This window comes from Salvelinus namaycush, chromosome 3 (genome assembly GCF_016432855.1).
Source record: "Salvelinus namaycush isolate Seneca chromosome 3, SaNama_1.0, whole genome shotgun sequence".
Lineage (NCBI taxonomy): Eukaryota > Metazoa > Chordata > Actinopteri > Salmoniformes > Salmonidae > Salvelinus > Salvelinus namaycush.
Window position 1 is genome coordinate 6,867,772 of NC_052309.1, and position 24,239 is coordinate 6,892,010.

Here is a 24,239-nt window from a genome sequence, read left to right on the forward strand (position 1 = left end):
CCGCGGGCCTTTTTTTGTCGGAGTGGATGGTCAGGGGGTAGGAACATAATCATAATCATTTTTACACTGCAAATTGACCGCAACTAAGCCCAAAAATATATTGTATTTGAAAAGAACAATTATTTCCTACCTTGACTACATTGATACACAATCGCATAAGACTCTTTTTTTATTTGTAGAAATACTTGGGAACATATTTCCTAAATTAAACTCATTTCTAGCTGAATTCCTGGTCTTTTTTGACCAAATGTTTTTTTGTTTGTTTTTTTATAAAAACTTTGCAAGCCAAATACAATCACTTGCAGACCGGTTTTGGCCCGCGGGCCGCCCGTTGCCTAGCCCTGCTGTAGAGAACAGTAAATTAGCCATACCGTAGTAAACAGTAAATTAGACATACCGTAGAGAACAGTAAATTAGACATACCGTAGAGAACAGTAAATTAGACATACCGTAGAGAACAGTAAATTAGACATACCGTAGAGAACAGTAAATTAGACATACCGTAGAGAACAGTAAATTAGACATACCGTAGAGAACAGTAAATTAGACATACCGTAGAGAACAGCAAAATAGAAAATGGTTTAGGAGTAAAAGTAGGGCTTTAAGACACTGATTGGTTTTTCTAGTCAACGTTTAAAACGCCCTGTGAAAGTAGACATAATGAAGGTCCAAGGTCTACATAATGAACTACTAAATTCTTACTACTGCTGGTACCACTAACACTAACCAGGTCTTCTGTGTGGCTTCTTTAATCTGACAGTTGGTGATGGTTAAAGTAGGATGTTTTTTAACAGACCTTCCTCATTATTAGCCAAAGAGAACTAACTTTGCCCTCCTGTGACTGTAGTTGATTATGTGGACATTAACCTTGAAAACGCCCCGACAGAGACCAGGCGACCAGAGACCAGGCGACCAGAGACCAGGCGACCAGAGACCAGGCGACCAGAGACCACGGCCTGAGACATATTCATTAGCCCATTGAAAGAAAAAAAGTTTTTAAATGCTTTGCAACAGGAAACAGAAATTAGTATTTAGTCCCTCCCTGGTTCAGTCCGTTTTCCGTTGTTTGGTGCCTAATGAATAAGACCACGACCTGCCCTGGTCTGCATGTCCCACTTCCTTGATCTGGGAAAGGCAGCACAAAGTGTTTTCTGTCCTGTGCCCCTCGCTCTCTCTCTCGCTCTCTCACACAGACATGACGGCCAACAGACAACCAACCTGGCTTTTTATGGCCTACAGGAAGCTCACTATTTCTGCTCAAGGACCTGACCCCGCACTTCATAGGACCATAAATAAGATGAGCGTCCGCAGAGCTGGCCAGCCTTGCATCGTCAGCCTATTCTCACCACCCTCTGGGAGAGCTAGGGGACAGGCCAGGGCCAATGTAAATGGCAAGAGATCTAGTACAAACTAGTACAGAAACATGTAATAGCCTAAATGTTCATATGAAACAAATATGCAGTGTAAATATTTGCTATAAACTGATTGACTTTCTCTTCATATTCAAAATATTTCCACCACACTTTTATTTGGGGGCAAATTTCCAGAGTGGTTTTGTTTTGTTTTCTAGTCCTAATAGTTGGTGCCGTCATGGAGATGGCTTCTCTCGCTCTCTTTCTGACAGGACTTCAGCCATGCCATCTTCAGTATACAGCATTACAACGGCCTGGAGTGGCCTCCCTGAAGTGGCATGGCCCGCAGAATCAACCAGGCATCCATTTGGCTTCCTTTTTGGGTGAGGCTTTAAATCTTCAGGCCTGTCGTCCCTTTGCCAAGTCCCTGGCAAGCTCAGTGGAATACTAATGTCCAAGCGGTTATCCGCTGCACTCAAAGTTATGGCTTCTTTTTCCCCTGCAACAGGAGGGAGGGACTACCTCACTTGTTTTCTCCAGGGGAAGTTGACAGACTGTCTACCCAGGTGCCTGCCTGCCCTGCAACGGGAGGGAGGGACTACCTCACTTGTTTTCTCCAGGGGAAGTTGACAGACTGTCTACCCAGGGGCCTCCGTTGCAATAAACAAAACTGAAAACAGAACCCTGCTGCCCCCTAAAAACAGACCTCAGCAGTGTGGGGGTCTCTGAGGGCTAGCAGTCAGAAGTCATGACGGACTCTGAACCAAAGAGAACGGGGGACACAGTGGCTTTTAGAGATACGTTTTAGGGGAATTTTAAATATTTAAAAAGCAGCTTCAGAAGTAATCTTTCAGTTTGAGCTGAGATAATTTTTCATGAGAGGTAAAGGGCTAAAATGTGTTATGGGATGAAAACATAATAATAAATCATACTTCTATTTGTAAGAATGTATTTAACCATCTTAATGCACGTACATTAATAATATGCATATAAAGCATTTACATTTATATAAGCAATAAACCAACTAACTCTACAGTCTAAATGGACTAGTGACTGAATACTGATGAAAAACCCCTATACTTAGAGCCTGCAGCTGCAGGTAGAAGGCATTATGATGCAGTTATAATTCACTGTAAGACTTGTCAAGAGTATGTGTGACACCCGTATGTTACCAAACCCTTGGCTATGTGATCATCATTACCTTGACATGGCCCTCCTTGACCTCCCCGTACTGGACGTGTTTCCTCAGGTGGTTACAGATGGCTCTGAGAGTGGGGTGGACCTCAACACAGAAGTTACACCTGTAGCCAATCGGAGCTTTGTCAGTATTGTTCACCAGCTAAAAGAAAGGGAAAACGGGGGGGGAGTGGTCAGCCAAAATTGTAAACAAGTTGCTTTTCACAAGACTAGTTGCAATGATATTTTCTATTGCTGATGAAATTTCTTAAAATAATACTTAAACATTTCATATTCGTTATTCAATACTATGGGTAACATTGCTATTTTAGCCATTACATTTTAGACTAACAGTGAAATGCTTACTTACGGGTCCTTTTCCAACAATGCAGAGTCAAGATAAACGCTCCCTATAGTCTTGCTTATTATGCCTGTCTCATTCGACTCTGACCACATCTAGTATTTTACTGAGACGATAAATAATTTGTCCTTGAACTCTACAACTCACCTTCTCAGTCTTTGTCTCCGGTGGCTCAGATGCCTTCTGCTTGCTAAGGAGCTGCCTCCTCCTCTCCTGCCTCATCGCCCGCTTCTGGAACTCCTCGTTATGGTTCATCAGGTGAGTGCTGAGGAGAGGAAGACCCAGGAATTTCAGCTCACAGTGGGCACACTGATAGAGCTCTGTCTCCGTCCCATCCTCCGTAAGGCTGGGGTGGATGACGAAGTCCCGCTTCAAGTCCTTGCCACTGTGATGGTCGTTGTAGTGCATGGAGAGCAGATCGACCGTGCTGAAGGATAGCTGGAAGCATTTTAGACACTTGAACGGCAGCCACTCGGCAACCTCTCCCTCTGGCTCGGGCTTCGGTTCAACCTCCACCACTTTGTTCACCTCTTCGATGGGTTCGGGTTCTTTGGCATAGAGTACAGTGAAGTAGCGTCCGAGTTTGCTGGAGTGTTGCCGTTTGGGGAAGACTCCTGGATGGCGTTTGATGTAGTGGGAGACTATGCTCTTCCTGCTGAAGGCCTGGAAAGCACAGAGCGAACACTTTCTCCTCTCCACGGCCAACCGTAACTCCTCGGTCAGCTCCGACCCTTCCGCCTCTGACGCCAAGGGCACCACCACTTTACTGGGCTTCTCCGTCAACGTCTTGGAGGCTGCCAGGCAATGTGTGTAGTAGGCATCAATGTCATGACGCTTCTGATAGTGAGCCGCCAGGCCTTTGCGAATGGGATTGGTGTACGAACAGAGAGCACACTTGAAGACGTTGTTCTTGCCTTCCGGCTGAGCTCTGACATTGTTGTGTTTGATGCGGTAGTGTCGAGCTATGCCTTTTCTGGTCGAGCAGAAGTACTTGCAGAGCTGACACCTAAACACAGCATGGGCCTCTCCTTTGTTGATGGGGAACTGGGTGAGAGCGAGTTCGAATTCGCTGACCTCTTGTACCTCTGACGATAGACTCGTGGCACTGCATTCAGCCACCGGCTCATCTTTCACTGTGGAATATTGCATGTGGGGAGTCTTGAACATATCTGAAGCTGGTTGATTGTGATATTTCTCGTAGTGAACTTTCAGTTTCTCCAATGTCCCATGAGTGTAAGGACACATTTTGCACCTGTACGCACCATAGCCCTGTCTTTGGGTTTTGCACTTGTCATCCACTTCAGTTATATCTTTAACCTGCTCTATATCGTCTGAGAAGTCCTCCGCGGTGACCTTCACCAACGGATGCCTCTTCTGGTAATGAGTGAGAACTCCATGGATGCGTGAGTTCACATACGGACAGTGGCGACACTTGTAAACCGAACTTGGATTGATATCAGCTTCCTGTGCGAAGTCAGCCGCCTTGACTTTCATGCCTGGGTGTTTCTTGCCATAGTGTGTCAGAAGTCCATGTAGGCTGTTATACTCAGACAGACATACAGTGCACTGGTACGGGCTGTTTGAGATAGAGCTGCTTGTGTGGGAGAGCCTGGGATGGTGTTGGAGGTGTTCTTGAGGTGGCGTAGGGATATCCAGTGGGCCTTCATCGTGCTCAGTCGGAAGAAAAGTGAAAGGTGGTCCTTTAGCCATCGACGGGTGGAGTGTCGCTTGGGACCTTTGACCTTTGATGATGTCCAGTAGCACAGACTCATCCCCTTTGACAGCCCAGGGGTGGACAGCTTGGTAGTGGTTGGTGATATCCCAGATGGAACAAGCCTCGAAGGCACAATCTCTGCATTGGTAGTGCTTAGTGTCCCCAGCGTTCCCTCCCGGCTGGGAGGCAGTAGTATCAGGCCCTGCCCACAGCTTGCTGGCCATGTATGTGTAGTCAACGTTGTGCTCTGGGTGCCGTCTTTGGTAATGCCAGAGCAGCCCGTTGGGTTCTCCGTGGGAATAGATGCACCACTCACAGTGGTAACCAGCCTCCAGGATGCCGTCTTGGTACGCCCAGTGTAAAATGGTCATGGCTGTGGCCTTCACAGTAGGATGATCCTTCTTCAGGTGCTTCTTCAAGGCATACACGTATGGAGATGTATAAGAGCAGTGCCTGCACTTCAATGAGCGAAGGGTTTCGGAGGACGTCTCTTTCATCTCAGCAGGAGCAGCAGGAGCAATGGCAGAGGCTGCAGTGCCTGACTGGCCCATCTGAGCTCGCTCTCGTTGACTGCGGACCACTGCAGTGTGCCGGCGTACAAGGTCAGCATTCGACTTTGCGTCCCTGTGCTTCTTTTGGTAGTGAATCAGCACTCCTTTTACAGTGCGGTTCCCGTAGTCACAGTGCTGACAGAAGAAGAGCATCTCTGCTTCTCCCTTCTCTGTGCCAACCCTACCATGGGAATTACTGGATCCATCGAATCCGTTGTTGTTGAACTGTTTGAGGAACTGCTTTGGAGGTGCAATCTGTAGCTCATCCATTAGTTTCATCAACCCAGGGGTGGGACTGGCATGCTTGATGTATTTCGCTGTGACTTTTATTTCTGGATGTCTCTTTTGATAATGGACAAGAACACCCACAACAGAGCGGTTGCTGTAAACACAATGTTTACAGTAGTAGATCTCCTCATCCGTACCAAATGGCATTGTGGCGCTGGATGACTTCACAGGGGTGGGTATGTTGACATTGTAGGAAGAGCTGCCTGCTGACAGTGGCCTATCAACTGTGATAACCCTCATAGTTTTCTGAATGCGGAAATACGAGGCCTTCTGCTCTGGGTGCTTCTTCTGATAGTGAACTAGAACAGAGTGCATGTTAGGGCTAGCAAAGGAGCATACTTCACAGTCATACACCACAACGTTACCACCCTCTTTCAGGGCTTCCGTCTCTGCAGTTGTATCTTGCGTCTTTGCAACATTTTTGTGTGCAGGACTGGATGAGGACTTGGGCGTGGAAGTGGAAGAGCTACAGGTGAAACTCTTGGGACCGGAGTTTAATATTTCTCTCAGCGTTTGAGATTCTGCACCCTTGTGTTGCTGTTCCACCACGTAGCTTGAGAAGATCATAGCGTTGTTTATTTTCACTTCAGGGTGCATTCTTTGGTAATGGGGCATCAAGCTCCTGACGTTTGGACTTGTGTACGAACAGAAGCGGCACATGTACACCAGATCTGGTTGGTTGAAGTTCAGCACATTGCTGGCTTCTGGATGGTGATCCATGTAGTGATCGTGAAGATCGTTGAAGTTGGTGTATTCGATGAAGCACTCCAGGCAACGGAAGACTGCGCTCTGATCCTCGGGGTCGAGGATGTATCTAAAGCTAAACTTGATATAAGGGTGCATTCTCTGGTAGTGGGTGCTTACACTGCGGGCTGACTTGTTGTGGTAGTCACAGTGCTTGCAATAGAAGCGTGCGACCCCAGAGACCTCTGAATAGTCCAGGTTCTCATGGAAAGCAGTATCTCGGCTGTCTTGGCTGCTCTGGTCCTGGAGATCAGCTTTAGGATCAGCAGAGTCGTTGTCCTCATCGTCAGAGAGTGTCAGCGCAATGGGAATGTTTCTTAGCTTTGACGTAAGGGTTCTTTTTCTTTTCCCCACCCGGCCTTCGTAAAGCTTGTTGTAAACGTAGCCATGATTTTTACTATCGCTGTCATTCTCCTCCTTGTCTCTGCCCACATCTTCATCAATGTTGAGCTCTCCTTCCTCTTCATCATCAATTCCTTCCAGATGAATCACCAGATCCTCCTGTTGTTGACTGATCTTGCTCTGAAGGTTGTTGGCGATTTCATCAATCCTAGTTCTCTTTTTGACTGGAGACAGATCTAAAGGTAGGTCGTTGATGGACTTTCTTGCTGTTTTCCCAGTTAAGTGCTTTTTGGATCCAAGTCCAAGAATCGAAGTCTGGGTTTTTTGTACAAAGCTCTGAGAATTGGAGAGCGTTTCTAATTCAGAGTCCTGCTGCTCATTTGCTGACTCCTCCAGAACGACAGCTTGCATTTCGTCACAGTAGGAGTGTTTGTGTTGCTGGTGAACCCTCAGACCTTTCAGAGTGGTGGTCGAGAAGCTACAAAGAGTACAGCGGTGAGGGTTCTGCTGATTAAGGTCATTTAGCACACTGTTAAGCTTTTTCCCATTGACTTTGGAAGCAGCAACATTTCCTCCGTTCACTGGTTCTGGAGTCTCGTTCTGAGGACCTGGGCTTTCACTGGTCAAGTCCATGGTGTCCCAGTCTGAGGAGTGGCTTTGCTTGTGCGTGCCTAACTTGAGAGGGCTGGTGCAGATGAAGGGGCACACATCACACTTGTACACTGTAGTCTTACCAGACAGGTGTATGTTCTCGATGTGACGGGAGATGCTTCTGCGATGCATGGTGAGGAAAGAGCAGAAGGGACATTGGAACCTGTTCATGTACCTTCTGAACGGTATCCCTTTAGTCTCCAGCATCTTGTTATCCTCCTCAGACAGAAGCTGCTTAGCAGAATCACCGGCTGACAACGGGTCGGTGTATTTGGGGTCATCCTCGTCACCCAGTTCGTCGTCGTCTTCAGAGCTGCTCCTAGGGTCATCCAGCATGCCTGAATCCATCTCTATGGCAGAGTTGGAGACATCAGACATCACGAAGGTGGACCTTTCAGACAAAATGGAAGATCCTGTGCTGTTGGGCGCTACCGATTGGATCTGTGAATACTGATAGGGTGATATCCCAGAGGCGGTCTTGCTGAGCTTGAAAACTGAGCAGTTGGCTACTGAGGAGCCTTCATTAACACTCTGGTCATTGGAAACCATATTGGAGTTAGGAGGGCTTCTTGGGGAAGAGGGGGAATCCGATTTAGAAGAGCCTGCGCTTCCCTCTCCTTCTCCACTTGGGTGGATGGTTGAGATCCTTTTCGCCATGTTGCTGTTTTTCATCATGTTATCACACCATTCCCCACGAAGAGCCTGGTTCCCCCTGGACTTCCCCAGAGGTTTAACCATGGACTCCAAGATGCCACGTTCCACCACATCCTCTTCTATTTCCTCACTGGGTTCCTCAGACGACAATGCCTCAGATTCTTCAACAGCCTCAGATGGAGATTCTGGGGGGTCCAGATTAAGTTTCCCTTTATGATACATCTTTTGGTGTTTCATGATCCTGGCTTTGCGTGGAGACTTGTATGTACAATACTGGCAGGAGAACACTTTCCCAAGACTATCATGGATGAGGATGTTGTAGTTGGACTGTTTGGACGCCTGGGAGGCTGGTGAGCTCCCACCACTTAGTGTGGCTCCATGTACCTTCTTGGTGTGTTTACTCAAGAGAGATTTGGATCTAAAGTAACGGACACAGATCTTACACTGGAATAACTGGTTTGCTGACTTGTTGGATTGGTTTGCTGACTTGTTGTATGGCATTTGGTTCGAGCTGGAAAAGTCTGTTTCGAAGCAGTGGCCTGTGGGAAAGAAAGAAGAAAAAAAGAGACCAGTATAAAACTTGAATCAATCTTTCCTTTAATAATTATATGCTTTATATAAATATATAAAATATGTACACATAAGACATATACATATGTAAAGTATAAATATGTAAAGTATAAGACATACCTATATCATTCATAATAAGGAATCATAATCATTTGTCCATACACAACACAGTCGATGGAGTGCCCTTACCCGTTTCAGTTTGGGGAGATTCATTCTGCTCATCCTCCTCCTCCCCCTCTGTCTGGCTGGGGGAGTTAAGAGAGTCTGACCTGGACTGGCAGGGACTCCCGCCCCCCTCTCCGTCTCCGACGTCCGTGGGCTGCAGGAAGGCCGTGTGGACATCCTGGATGTGGGCCTTGAGGTCGTCATATGACTCAGCACGGAAGTCACAGCCATCGCACTGTAGCACCTCCATCGCTGAGGACTCCCTGGAAAATCAGGGAAACCTGGTGAGGAAAAACACAAGAGAAGAGAATGGGTGAGTAGGGGAAGAAATTAAAGTGAAGGGGCGATGCCTCAGTCTCAGTCTCACACAACAACATGTCACATTTAGGCCACATGGGTGGAAACACAAAAGTATTTAGGCCTAGCACCGGTGTAGGCTAAAACCCTGGGATAGAAACTAGTGTAGGCTAAAACCCTGGGATAGAAATGCAACAGTAGAGACATTTTAGAGAAGGCAAGACAAGAGAATTGGTCAGTTTCTGCCTCGGTCTCACACGTCAACATTAGAGACATCTACAGACGGCTGGATTCTTCAGCTCTGACATCACTGCAGTGCATACTAAGGAGATCTGTTGTTGTTGCTGTTGCATGCTTCCAAGAACAATGGGCAATCTGAGGAGGGATTACTGAGTTGATTTGTTCCATCTTTATTACCTTGGGATAAACTACAGCTGGAGAGCAGCGCCATCAGGATGAGTCCCAAATAGTACCCTATTCCTGATATGGCGCACTACATTTGACCAGGGCCCTATGGGCGGTGGTCAAAAGTAGAGCGCTAAAAAAAGGGACTAGGGTACTATTTGGGACGCATAACCGTCAGACTGCATCCCAATATTTACATCACACACACACACACACACACACAGACAATTCTCTCAGATTGCATCAAGTCCCTCCCAAATAAGACTTAAATCAATCCACACAGAGAGAAAGATAAAGCTTTGTGTCCGCAGTGCTATTCTGTTCCATGATGAAACACACAACTGATGTAACTGATAATGGTCAGTGCTATCCGGTACCCTTGGGACGTCCCTAACCTAATCCTTAACCCCTACCCTAACATTAACCATAATCCTTACCTTAAACATTTTAAACGGGGTAGAGACGTCCCAAGGTTCACGGATAGCGCGGACCAACTGATAATAACCTGTCACCTCTGACCTCGACATTCTAACTAACCAATGGCATTGCTTGTTGGTCAAACTAACTTGCTGCACATAAATACACCAATATGCCATTCATTTACATTTGTCTGTTTCAAATAGACAGTTTTCAATGTAGACCAATGCCACATAAACACACACTGGTGTGTATTGTTATGATACAAACATAAATCCCAAACTTGTGGACAGACTAGTCCCAAGAGGAATAAAGTATTACACAGTGTGGCAAAATACACACAATTCCAAATGGTAACCCGCTTCCCTTTCTCAAATATGTTTCCAAAACGATGGATGTTAAACAAATACATACATATAGGTAAAATAGCACAGGACAGTTTTTAGACCATCACAAAAGACAGGCAATCTTAATTAGCCATCTCTGTCTACAGAGATGTGTCAGTTAAAAAGGAAAAAACACATTTCAATGTGTTAATGAAACAGAGAGAGTGAAACATGACTGGGGCATAAAATGGCTGTTTATGTGGCAGTTATGACAGCTATTTCATCAAAAGGGTTTTCGCCTCTCGTCCACACTTCTTTGTGTGGTGACACACAGAGAGAGACACACGGCATTACCTTGAAATGTAACCCATTAACACTCAAACTAGTCACAGCGTGATGTGCACTCGCTTTTTTATTATTTTTATATATATTTTATTGGATTTGATCACTTTCTAAATAAAGGCTGAACTAAAACACCAGGCCTAATTCTGCAGAAAGCAGAACAGGCCATATTTAATACATTTGCCACAGGTCATCTGTGCTGTGCATTCGTCTAGACCAAGGACATTAATATTTACATGTATTCAAAAGAGGATTATTGCTTCACTCTACGAGCACAGTGTAGCCCAGTGAAATATGCATCGTTTTGTATAATCCTTTGGTCTTGGCAGAACAATCATAACATAGCATTCTGGGGGTTATTTATTGGTAAGATGTCTATAGAATTTGACCATCCCTTATGGCAATAGTCTATACAACCAGCACTAGTTCCTATTCTGTTCAGAATATACTGTTCATTAAAGTAGAAGGTAAGAAGAAGAGCACTAAGAAGCTGTTGACTTTAGAAAGCCTGGTTTATTCGACTCCCTGGCCCTATCTTACAGAGCCATCCACCAGCATTCCTGTCCTAGGAGGAGCTTTGCAATACCACCACAAGGCCTATATATCCTGTTCATCAGAAGCGCCTGCACCTGTGGCAAAATGGTGGCCAGTAAATGTCAATTTGAGTTTGAGCACACACTCTTCCTTTACCTGGTCCTGTAAACGTACACCATACTAAAGTACCAACAAAATAAAAGGTTGAACAGTGTAAACTGGTGCAGAGCTCCAATGACACAGTGACTTCTCCTCTCCTATGGCTAACTGTGGTAGAAGGGGACATTATTTTCCGTCATCTGTCCATTTGTTTTGGTATTGCCCCTATGTAGCTTATTTTTGGCTGCAGGTTCAGCAGACCTCTGGTATGTAACCATAACAGTTAACGTCCGTCCAGTAACCAACCAATCTCCACTGGAACAGCCCCTGCAGCCTGCCAGTGGGTCCCCGAGAAGCCAGTTCCTGCTCCCTCATTGTTGTCCAGGGTCAGGTTGCCACGCTGATCTGTGGCAGCTCTCTCGTCGGAACTCAGAACATGAAATACAAAACAAAGATGCATTCTAATGCCAGGATCCTTGACATGGATATCAACAACGGTCCTGCTACTATCTCCCTTCGTGTCAGTTTAGTGACTTCATGCCAGCCACACCAAGTTAATGGACGGTATTTGTAATGCTTTTATCTGCTTTGTCGGCGCTCTGACAGTCAGGCACTGAGCTGTGCAGCAGATCCTTTGAGCTTCAAGGGCAGCCATTTTAGGAGCCAGCCAGCTATGTGTGCTTAGGTGTTCAGCCAGTGCTCTCACTGCACAACATGGCCCCACGGATCAGATCCTCCTCACAGAGGCTGCATCCCAAATGGCTCCCTATTCCCTATATACTGCACTGCGTTTGACCAGATCCCTATGGGGCCCTGGTCAAAATAGGGCTCTGGTCAAACGATAGGGCTCTGGTCAAACGCAGTGGACTATATAGAGAATAGGGTGCCATTTGTGACGGGTCCTGAGACAGCACAGACAGTCACTTGAGAGCTGCTGACAGAAATCTATCTGCCAGATGTACTGTGCCTCAAGTCCTTCAGCCTGCCTGCCTTGGCTGCAATGTAGCTCAGCAAAACCACCTCGCACTTGCCAGCCTTCCTGACTTAGCCCTTTCATTCATTGGTGACACTACATTTATTGGGGACAAAAAAAAAGAACTTTAAAAATAACCAACTAATTAAGAGGGTCAGGCCTTTGGAATTACACCACACCAGCTTCTTTAAAACAAATTGGGAAGAGAAAAACTATTTTGAAATTGCCAACTCAGCCCCACAAGGAGGTTTAAACATGCCTGGACTTCCTTTATTCAGAGCTCAGAGAAACATCTGCAGTCTTTGGCTTGAAGAGCCAGAGAAGAGGGGTGGAGAGGAGTGAGGAAGAGAGGGGAAGACGAGAGGAGAGGAAGAGAGGAAGATGGGGGAGGAAGATGGGAGAGGAGAGGAAGAGAGGAGTGAGGAAAGAGGGGAGGAAGATAGGGAAAACAGGCCAACATGACCCAGCCACCTGACTCTGCTCCCCAGATTCCAAAGTCTACTGACATTTGTTAATCACCAACCAGTCTCTCTGCATCGGCGAGGCTGCCAGCAGTCACACCCTCTACTCAAACTGGGCCCGGCCCGGCGGCAGCAGCTGCCCTGTCTGAAAGAGGGCCTTTGAATAAGCCAGCATTAAGCTGATTAAGAGTACAGAGGTTTTGTCCTTAACCGTTGGTCGGTCTGGTCTCAACCAATCCACCATCTCGTGCAGTATACAGGAGAGGCAGGCAAGGAAAGCCGCAGATTAAATTATGTGGCCACATTTAACTGATAACACACTACAGACACATGTTATGGAGGTGTAGAGATCCTCAATTATTAATCCTGGATTGATTGAGAACATTACTGATCTCTCTTGTGTTGTGTCATCTCTCATGGACATCAATCTATTGTTGTGTCATCTCTCATGGACATCAATCGATTGTTGTCCAAGAGAGATGACACAACACAAGAGAGATCAATAAATTATTATTTAATATTTGAAAAGGTTTACAAATAACAAACATACAACCATATTTTGACAGAAACCAGATCTCTGAAACTTCATCTAGGATCTCTGACACTTCATCTAGGATCTCTGACACTTCATCTAGAAGATCTCTGACACTTCATCTAGGATCTCTGACACTTCATCTAGAAGATCTCTGACGCTTCATCGAGAAGCTCTCTGACACTTCATCGAGAAGCTCTCTGACACTTCATCTAGAAGCTCTCTGACACTTCATCTAGAAGCTCTCTGACACTTCATCGAGAAGCTCTCTGACACTTCATCGAGAAAATCTCTGACACTTCATCGAGAAAATCTCTGACACTTCATCGAGAAGATATCTGTCACTTCATCTAGAAGCTCTCTGTCACTTCATCTAGAAGCTCTCTGACACTTCATCTAGAAGCTCTCTGACACTTCATCGAGAAGATCTCTGACACTTCATCGAGAAGATCTCGGACACTTCATCGAGAAGATCTCGGACACTTCATCTAGAAGATCTCGGACACTTCATCTAGAAGCTCTCGGACACTTCATCTAGAAGATCTCGGACACTTCATCTAGAAGATCTCGGAAACGTCATCTAGAAGATCTCTGACACTTCATCTAGAAGATCTCTGACACTTCATCTAGAAGATCTCTGACACTTCATCTAGAAGATCTCTGACACTTCATCTAGAAGATCTCGGACACTTCATCTAGAAGATCTCGGACACTTCATCTAGAAGATCTCGGACACTTCATCTAGAAGCTCTCGGACACTTCATCTAGAAGCTCTCGGACACTTCATCTAGAAGCTCTCTGACACTTCATCTAGAAGCTCTCTGTCACTTCATCTAGAAGCTCTCTGTCACTTCATCTAGAAGCTCTCTGTCACTTCATCTAGAAGCTCTCTGTCACTTCATCTAGAAGCTCTCTGACACTTTATCTAGAAGCTCTCTGACACTTTATCTAGAAGCTCTCTGACACTTTATCTAGAAGCTCTCTGACACTTCATCGAGAAAATCTCTGACACTTCATCGAGAAAATCTCTGACACTTCATCGAGAAAATCTCTGACACTTCATCGAGAAGATATCTGTCACTTCATCTAGAAGCTCTCTGTCACTTCATCTAGAAGCTCTCTGACACTTCATGTAGAAGATCTCTGACACTTCATCGAGAAGATCTCTGACACTTCATCTAGAAGATCTCTGACACTTATCTAGAAGCTCTCTGACACTTCATCTAGAAGCTCTCTAACACTTCATGTAGAAGCTCTCTGACACTTCATCGAGAAGATCTCTGACACTTCATCGAGAAGATCTCTGACACTTCATCTAGAAGCTCTCTGACACTTCATCTAGAAGCTCTCTAACACTTTATCTAGAAGCTCTCTGACACTTTATCTAGAAGCTCTCTGACACTTCATCGAGAAGCTCTCTGACACTTCATCGAGAAGCTCTCTGACACTTCATCGAGAAGCTCTCTGACACTTCATCGAGAAAATCTCTGACACTTCATCGAGAAAATCTCTGACACTTCATCGAGAAAATCTCTGACACTTCATCGAGAAAATCTCTGACACTTCATCGAGAAGATATCTGTCACTTCATCTAGAAGCTCTCTGTCACTTCATCTAGAAGCTCTCTGACACTTCATGTAGAAGATCTCTGACACTTCATCGAGAAGATCTCTGACACTTCATCTAGAAGATCTCTGACACTTATCTAGAAGCTCTCTGACACTTCATCTAGAAGCTCTCTGACACTTCATGTAGAAGCTCTCTGACACTTCATCGAGAAGCTCTCTGACACTTCATCGAGAAGCTCTCTGACACTTCATCGAGAAGCTCTCTGACACTTCATCGAGAAAATCTCTGACACTTCATCGAGAAAATCTCTGACACTTCATCGAGAAGATATCTGTCACTTCATCTAGAAGCTCTCTGTCACTTCATGTAGAAGCTCTCTGACACTTCATGTAGAAGCTCTCTGACACTTCATGTAGAAGCTCTCTGACACTTCATCGAGAAGATCTCTGACACTTCATCGAGAAGATCTCTGACACTTCATCTAGAAGATCTCTGACACTTCATCTAGAAGATCTCTGACACTTCATGTAGAAGCTCTCTGACACTTCATGTAGAAGCTCTCTGACACTTCATCGAGAAGATCTCTGACACTTCATCGAGAAGATCTCTGACACTTCATCTAGAAGCTCTCTGACACTTCATCTAGAAGCTCTCTGACACTTCATCTAGAAGCTCTCTGACACTTATTCGAGAAGATCTCTGACACTTCATCTAGAAGATCTCTGACACTTCATCTAGAAGATCTCTGACACTTCATCTAGAAGATCTCTGACACTTCATCTAGAAGATCTCTGACACTTCATCGAGAAGATCTCTGACACTTCATCTAGAAGCTGTCTGTCACTTCATCTAGAAGATCTCGGACACTTCATCTAGAAGCTCTCGGACACTTTATCTAGAAGATCTGACACTTCATCTAGAAGATCTCTGACACTTCATCTAGAAGATCTCTGACACTTCATCTAGAAGATCTCGGACACTTCATCTAGAAGATCTCGGACACTTCATCTAGAAGCTCTCTGACACTTCATCTAGAAGCTCTCTGTCACTTCATCTAGAAGATCTCTGACGCTTCATCTAGGATCTCTGACGCTTCATCTAGAAGATCTCTGACGCTTCATCTAGAAGATCTCTGACGCTTCATCTAGAAGATCTCTGACGCTTCATCTAGAAGATCTGACGCTTCATCGAGAAGATCTCTGACACTTCATCTAGAAGATCTTTGACACTTCATCTAGAAGATCTCTGTCACTTCATCTAGAAGCTCTCTGTCACTTCATCTAGAAGCTCTCTGTCACTTCATCTAGAAGCTCTCTGTCACTTCATCTAGAAGCTCTCTGTCACTTCATCGAGAAGCTCTCTGACACTTCATCGAGAAGCTCTCTGACACTTCATCGAGAAGCTCTCTGACACTTCATCGAGAAGATCTCTGACACTTTATCTAGAAGATCTCTGACACTTCATCTAGAAGCTGTCTGTCACTTCATCTAGAAGCTCTCTAACACTTCATCTAGAAGCTCTCTGACACTTCATCTAGAAGATCTCTGACATTTCATCTAGAAGATCTCTGACACTTCATCTAGAAGCTCTCGGACACTTCATCTAGAAGATCTCGGACACTTCATCTAGAAGATCTCGGACACTTCATCTAGATGATCTCTGACACTTCATCTAGAAGATCTCTGACACTTCATCTAGAAGATATCTGACACTTCATCTAGAAGATCTCTGACACTTCATCTAGAAGATCTCTGACACTTCATCTAGAAGATCTCTGACACTTCATCTAGAAGATCTCTGACACTTCATCTAGAAGATCTCTGACACTTCATCTAGAAGATCTCTGACACTTCATCTAGAAGATCTCTGACACTTCATCTAGAAAATCTCTGACACTTCATCTAGAAAATCTCTGACACTGCATCTAGAAGATCTCTGACACTTCATCTAGAAGATCTCTGACACTTCATCTAGAAGATCTCTGACACTTCATCTAGAAGATCTCTGACACTTCATCTAGAAGCTCTCTGACACTTCATCGAGAAGATCTCTGACACTTCATCGAGAAGATCTCTGTCATTTCATCGAGAAGCTCTCTGACACTTCATCTAGAAGCTCTCTGACACTTCATCTAGAAGCTCTCTGACACTTCATCTAGAAGATCTCTGACACTTCATCTAGAAGATCTCTGACACTTCATCTAGAAGATCTCTGACACTTCATCTAGAAGCTCTCTGACACTTCATCTAGAAGCTCTGACACTTCATGTAGAAGCTCTCTCCCACAGCTCTCTGTCACTTCCTCTAGAAGCTCTCTTCCACAGCTCTCTGTCACTTCATCTAGAAGCTCTCTGACACATCATCTAGAAGATCTCTGACACTTCATCTAGAAGCTCTCTGTCACTTCATCTAGAAGCTCTCTGTCACTTCATCTAGAAGCTCTCTGTCACTTCATCTAGAAGCTCTCTCCCACAGCTCTCTGTCACTTCATCTAGAAGCTCTCTCCCACAGCTGCCTGTCACTTCCACTAGAAGCTCTCTCGCACAGCTCTCTGACACTTCCTCTAGAAGCTCTCTCCCACAGCTCTCTGACACTTCCTCTAGAAGCTCTCTCCCACAGCTCTCTGTCACTTCCTCTAGAAGCTCTCTCCCATAGCTGTCACTTCCTCTAGAAGCTCTCTGTCACTTCCTCTAGAAGCTCTCTGTCACTTCCTCTAGAAGCTCTCTTCCACAGCTGTCTGTCACTTCCTCTAGAAGCTCTCTCCCATAGCTGTCACTTCCTCTAGAAGCTCTCTGTCACTTCCTCTAGAAGCTCTCTGTCACTTCCTCTAGAAGCTCTCTGACACTTCCTCTAGAAGCTCTCTCCCACAGCTCTCTGACACTTCCTCTAGAAGCTCTCTGTCACTTCATCTAGAAGCTCTCTGTCACTTCCTCAAGAAGCTCTCTGTCACTTCCTCTAGAAGCTCTGTCACTTCCTCTAGAAGCTCTCTGTCACTTCCTCTAGAAGCTCTCTTCCACAGCTGTCACTTTATCAATGTCAACACTGTACAGATCCAGATTATTCAGAACTTCATATGGGTTAATTTGTTAAAGTAATTGTCATATATTCAAAGTATGACTTTCAGAATGAATATGGTACAATGAAGACTAGGCAATGTCAACACAAAACAAGATTTAGACTTTGAGCTTCAGGCTTATTACTTCAGACCTTATGGGTTAAATATTTATATATTCAACACATGGCTTTCAGAATGAATATGGAACAAACAAGACTTCCACTAGACAGCTTCAGACTTCAGACCTAATGGTTCAACATGTTGTCCTTTCATATATCTAAACCAGAATGAATATGTTACAAGCAAGAGTCTGCCACCTATAAAATTGCCTCATGGGTCAATGGAATTCAGTGGAATATTAATATTGTCTGTATATGCATTGTTCTTTCGACGGCAAAACCCACCATTGGTGTGTGTGGCCAAAGAGCTGTTTTTCCATGTCATATAACCACAGCACCGGTTCTAATCTTAGTGCCAATACAGTTTATCAAACTCCAGGCGGTGCTATCGTCAGATGACATGAAAATAGAGGCTTTTGGCCACGCACACCAATGGTGGGTTTGGCCTTCAAAATAACATGCATATGCAAAAAATACTTCCACCACCATACTTTACAGTAGGGATGATCTTTGATATTATGGGGCTATTTTGCTTCCAATGGTCCTGTGGCCCTTGTTAAGGTCAACTGCATCATGAATTTTACCAAGTACCAGGACATTTTTGCCAAAAACCTGGTTGCCTCTACCAGGAGGATGAAACTTGGCCGCAAATGGATCTTCCAGCAAGACAATTACCCCAAGCACACATAAAATCCACTAGGGCTGTCCACGACTAAAGAAATCTGTTATTTTGACCAATTGATTGGTCAAAATGGTAACATTTGTATTTTTCTATATATAGACACACGCTGTGTATTAATAAAATCAAGTATATGCACTGAGCTTGTCTGATGCTTTAAGCACACTGTATGATTAAATAATTAAGACACAAAAATGACTCAAGAGGGAATCAGAGATCTAGATAACCAGAAGAAAAAACCTGTTCCCGACCCTCCTCCTGCAGTTGGCAGTAATAGGCTACACCAGGGGTCAGCAGTCTTTTTCCTGTGGAGTGCCAATTTACAATTAATATGACAATTTCTACTGATCTGCGTGCCAGTTATGATTTTCATATGCACATTGTCATGGAGCAGTTTCAATGAAATTATAATAAAGTATGTTTGTTCTATTGCCAATTAGGTAAAAAAATTGCCTACAGAAAGCTAACAAATAAAAACATTGCAGGAAAAAAATATATAAAAAACAAAATTCAATAAAATCACATTGGCTACGCATGGAAATTTGTTCATGTTCTTCATTCATCTCTACTCCACCTGTCTACAATGAACTTGAAACATTGTAACAACTATCAACTGGTCCAGCCCACAGCAACATTGTATCAACTATTCTGGGAACTCAGAGTTTCCGGAGCCAGTGAGCTCCAGACAGACACAGTTGTATTTGTGCAAGGGCTAAGAAGTAAATCAGGTATTTTATGAAGTTTCCACTGGATCAGAGTATGCAATTTTTCCCTTTCACGCTGAGACTCAGTGGTTATCGAAAGGGAGAGACCCCGAAAAATGTTTTAAATACATTGAGGAACTATTGTTATTCTGTAAAAACAGACTTTGTTTACATGCTGTTTGAGCTGAAGAAAAAAAACACAGCTCATTAGTGGTGGTGAGTTAAGACAATCAGAAATACTATCAGACATCCCCTAACGGGGAGGCCTACTTCTATGCGTAATTACCTTGCTAATGCCTGTCTTAGAGTGATGGACTGACATTCCTGCTGCTCGACAAAAAAAAATCTCAGTCGACCAACAGCCTATCGACCAAACAATCGCCCAGTCGACTAAAATGGGGTCAGCCCTAAAATCCACAAAGAAATTGTTAATTGACCACAAAATCATTTTATAGTGGCCATCTCAGTTTCCGGAACTGAACCCCATTGAAAACCTATGGTTTGAATTGAAAAGGGCAGTCCAAAAGCGCAGATGAAGGATATCAAAGATCTGAAAAGATTCTGTATGGAAAAATGGTCTCCAATCTCATATAACATTTTAGAAAAGAGCTCAATGTCATTAACCTATCAATGGGAGTATGCTGGAGCTGGAGGATTGAAAACAGGGGATCCAATCATTTTTACCCCCATCTTAAAATATATATATATATATACAGTTGAAGTCGGAAGTTTACATACACCTTAGCCAAATACATTTAAACTGAGTTTTTCACAATTCCTGACATTTAATCCTAGTAAAAAATCCCTGTCTCAGATCAGTTAGGATCACCACTTTATTTTAAGAATGTGAAATGTCAGAATAATAGTAGAGATAACGATTTATTTCAGCTTTTATTTATTTCATCACATTCCCAGTGGGTCAGAAGTTTACATACACTCAATTAGTATTTGGTAGAATTGCATTTAAATTGCTTAACTTGGATCAAACGTTTCGGAAGCCTTCCACAAACTTCCCACAACAAGTTGTCCTCCTGACAGAGATGGTGTAACTGAGTCAGGTTTGTAGGCCTCGTTGCTCGCACACTCAATTAGTATTTGGTAGAATTGCATTTAAATTGCTTAACTTGGATCAAACGTTTCGGAAGCCTTCCACAAACTTCCCACAACAAGTTGTCCTCCTGACAGAGATGGTGTAACTGAGTCAGGTTTCTAGGCCTCGTTGCTCGCACACACTTTTCAGTTCTGCCCTCAAATGTTCTATAGGATTGAGGTCAGGGCTTTGTGATGGCCACTCCAACATCTTGACTTTGTTGTCCTTGAGCCATTTTGCCACAACTTTGGAAGTATGCTTGGGGTCATTGTCCATTTGGAAAACCCATTTGCAACTAAGCTTCAACTTCCTGACTGATGTCTTGAGATGTTGCTTCAATATATCCCCGTAACTTTCCTACCTCATGATGCCATCTATTTTGTGAAGTACACCAGTCCCTCCTGCAGCAAAGCACCCCCACAACATGATGCTGCCACCACCGTGCTTCACGGTTGGGATGGTGTTCTTCGGCTTGCAAGCCACCCCCTTTTTCCTCCAAACATAACGATGGCCATTATGGCCAACAGTTCTATTTTTGTTTCATCAGACCAGAGAACATTTCTCCAAAAAGTATGATATTTGTCCCCATGTGCAGTTGCAAACCGTAGTCTGTTTTTTTTCTGACGGTTTTGGAGCAGTGGCTTCTTCCTTGCTGAGCGGCCTTTCAGGTTATGTTTATATAGGACTTGTTTTACTGGGGATATAGATACTTTGTACCTGTTTCCTGCGGCATCTTCAAGAGGTCCTTTGCTGTTGTTCTGGGATTGATTTCCACTTTTCGCACCAAAGTACGTTCATCTCTAGGAGACAAAACGTGTCTCCTTCCTGAGCGGTATGACGGCTGCGTGGTCCCATGGTGTTTATACTTATTATGACGGAGGTCTACTATTATTTTCTGAGATCTTGGCTGATTTCTTTTGATTTTCCCATGATGTGAAGCAAAGAGGCACTGAGTTTGAAGGTAGGCCTTGAAATACATCCAAAGGTACACCTCCAATTGACTCAAATTATGTCAATTAGCCTATCCGAAGCTTCTAAAGCAATGACATCATTTTCTGGAATTTTCCAAGCTGTTGCACAGTCAACTTAGTGTATGTAAACTTCTGACCCACTGGAATTGTGATACAGTGAATTACATGTGAAATAATCTGTCTGTAAACAATTGTTGGAAAAATGACTTGTGTCATGCACAAAGTAGATGTCCTAACCGACTTGCCAAAACTATAGTTTGTTAACCAGAAGTGTGTGGAGTGGTTGAAAAACGAGTTTTAATGACTCCAACCTAAGTGTATGTAAACTTCCGACTTCAACTGTATATATATTACTTTCTAAGCAAAATCTCTTTCTCTGAGCAATTGTATTAGCATAAAATTAAAATGAGCATATAATATAGCTCAGTTTTTGTATTATTTATTTTATAGTCTTTTTTCTCATCTTTATCAAGGGTTCCAATAATTACGGACTTAGGGGCCAGGCTCCGGTCTAGACGCACGCTTACGACTGCTCCTATAGTTTTGCTTCGGTACTGCAGTTTAACTGACCCCCCTGTCCAGAAAGACAGTTTCCATACACGGCCACATACAGACGTCAGATTAGAAAATACCTAATAAGACACTTTAGTCATCACCTTTGTGCACAAAACATCCATTGAATGAATCAAATAATTGTGTGAGGCAAATTTTTTCTTCCAGCACTCAAGCTGAAAATATGAACAGTTTATATTCATCCAGTGATGACGTCATCACTGCTCGTGCTGCCCCCTGTGCGCACTGAGTGCTAGTGCTCATGTGATGTTGTTCAGATAAACCAGATGCAACCCGGACATAGACGGTCCATGAATCGGCGTATGCGAATGCTAGTAGATTACCTTTTAAAACAATGGTCGGACATCTTGGACGCAGTCTCCAGTTTTGATTATACCTCAGTGATCCGGACCCCACTGGATGTTCTTTACCATAATAACTGTAAGAGCATGTTGTGATACATGTTCTTTACCATAATAACTGTAAGAGCATGTTGTGATACTCTAGTAGCATATACTGTATGTTCTTTACCATAATAACTGTAAGAGCATGTTGTGATACATGTTCTTTACCATAATAACTGTAAGAGCATGTTGTGATACATGTTCTTTACCATAATAACTGTAAGAGCATGTTGTGATACTCTAGTAGCATATACTGTATGTTCTTTACCATAATAACTGTAAGAGCATGTTGTGATACATGTTCTTTACCATAATAACTGTAAGAGCATGTTGTGATACTCTAGTAGTATATACTGTATGTTCTTTACCATAATAACTGTAAGAGCATGTTGTGATACTCTAGAACCATATACTGTATGTTCTTTACCATAATAACTGTAAGAGCATGTTGTGATACTCTAGAACCATATACTGTATGTTCTTTACCATAATAACTGTAAGAGCATGTTGTGATACTCTAGAACCATATACTGTATATTATTTACCATAATAACTGTAAGAGCATGTTGTGATATATATTATTTACCATAATAACTGTAAGAGCATGTTGTGATATATATTATTTACCATAATAACTGTAAGAGCATGTTGTGATACATGTTATTTACCATAACTGTAAGAGCATGTTGTGATATATATTATTTACCATAATAACTGTAAGAGTATGTTGTGATACTGTAGCCTAGATGTTCTTTACCATAACTGTAAGAGCTTGTGTTGTGTCATTGTATACCGATAACGTCATCGCCGGTTGGGGCGTGTCTCGTTTAAGTGTACAGTTTCATCCATCTCCAGCTGCAATGAGACATGATGAAATAACTTGATATAAAGGGACAATTCCGCCACTTTATAACCAGTTATTATCCTGTTAGTATATATGCAGTACTTTAAGATTTGATACACATTTTGATCTTTTATCGTTTTTGTTAGTCATACTGCACAATTCCTTGTTTTTGTCATTTTGAAGCTTCTGTATTGCCCTCGTCTACAGCATACTACGATTCCCATGGTGCATTTCGTCTCCCATGATGCAATGCTTCGTCTAGGTTAGCCTTTTGAATTAATTTAATGTCATTGACCACGTTTCCATCCACAGTTTTTATGCGAGTAAAGTCATATAGTATTAAAAAAAAATCACGACAGCTGTGTAATTTTATAAATGCCGACAGATCATTTGTTTGTTCGACATGGTGAGATATTGTCTTTAAAATTAATTATGCAAGAAACGGCGGTGGAAACGCCTTTATGCGCAAATATTGATATAATAACCGATATTTCAAAGTAAATTTGGCGTCACGCGATGATATGGTGTATGGTCCTCCCACTACGACTCGGGAAACCACACAGTTTATTAGGCTACAGATGAAATAAGTTATGAAGGGTGGTGGAACTGATAAGCTTGATGCTGCTTTCCAATAAATATCGAGGGTCTTAATCTAGTGACATGGTAATCGATGCGTGACTGCCGTTTGACAAATACAAATACCCTGGCTCTAACCATTATAATCTCATGTAGATAGCCAACCTACACAGCCTACCCACATCGTATATAGGTGCCAAGACCAGAATAGGCATATTTCCTATTTAACACAACAGTTTTTGTGACAAAACTAATCGGTAGAGTTGAAAATGCGATGGAAACACATTGAACTTCATTCAGTAGGTGAAAATGTACGCGATAAAGTCCATTTTGTGTGCACTACGTCATCACACATTGATTTTGATCTGAAACAAGTCTGTTTGGTGGAAACACACCACCGCTGGGAAAATGTGCATATTAAAAATGCTTTACTAGAAAAAAAAACTAAAATCAAACTTATGTTAGGTTTTGTTGAAAGGGTCAAACTGTATTGAACCACACCCTAATCCATCATCTCCTATGGACGTAAATACATGGCGTTTGGTCCTCCCACGACGAGTCGGAAAAACATGCAGTTTATTAGGCTACTGTTTTATAATACATATAAAAACAGGCCAGCACAGCCTTTATGACAATAATTGAAATGATCGTTAGGTAGGCCTAGTGTAGGTCTCTGTTCGATAATGTCAGAGGTGTCCCTGATGCCATGACGAGGTAAGAGAG

The 24,239-nt window shown here is 43.3% G+C and overlaps 1 protein-coding gene across 1 annotated transcript in view; it reads right to left on the minus strand.

Moving 5' to 3' along the window:
• Window positions 1–8,818, minus strand: part of LOC120044770 (zinc finger protein 462-like) — a 34,463-nt gene extending 25,645 nt beyond the window's left edge. Inside the window, exons 1-3 of the mRNA XM_038989447.1 lie at window positions 8,593–8,818; window positions 3,037–8,372; window positions 2,575–2,691 (exon numbers count right to left, since the gene is read on the minus strand). Of these exons, the coding sequence (XP_038845375.1) occupies window positions 2,575–2,691; window positions 3,037–8,372; window positions 8,593–8,818 (5,679 nt within the window). The remainder of the gene's footprint in view (window positions 1–2,574; window positions 2,692–3,036; window positions 8,373–8,592) is intronic.
• Window positions 8,819–24,239: the final 15,421 nt, after the last annotated feature.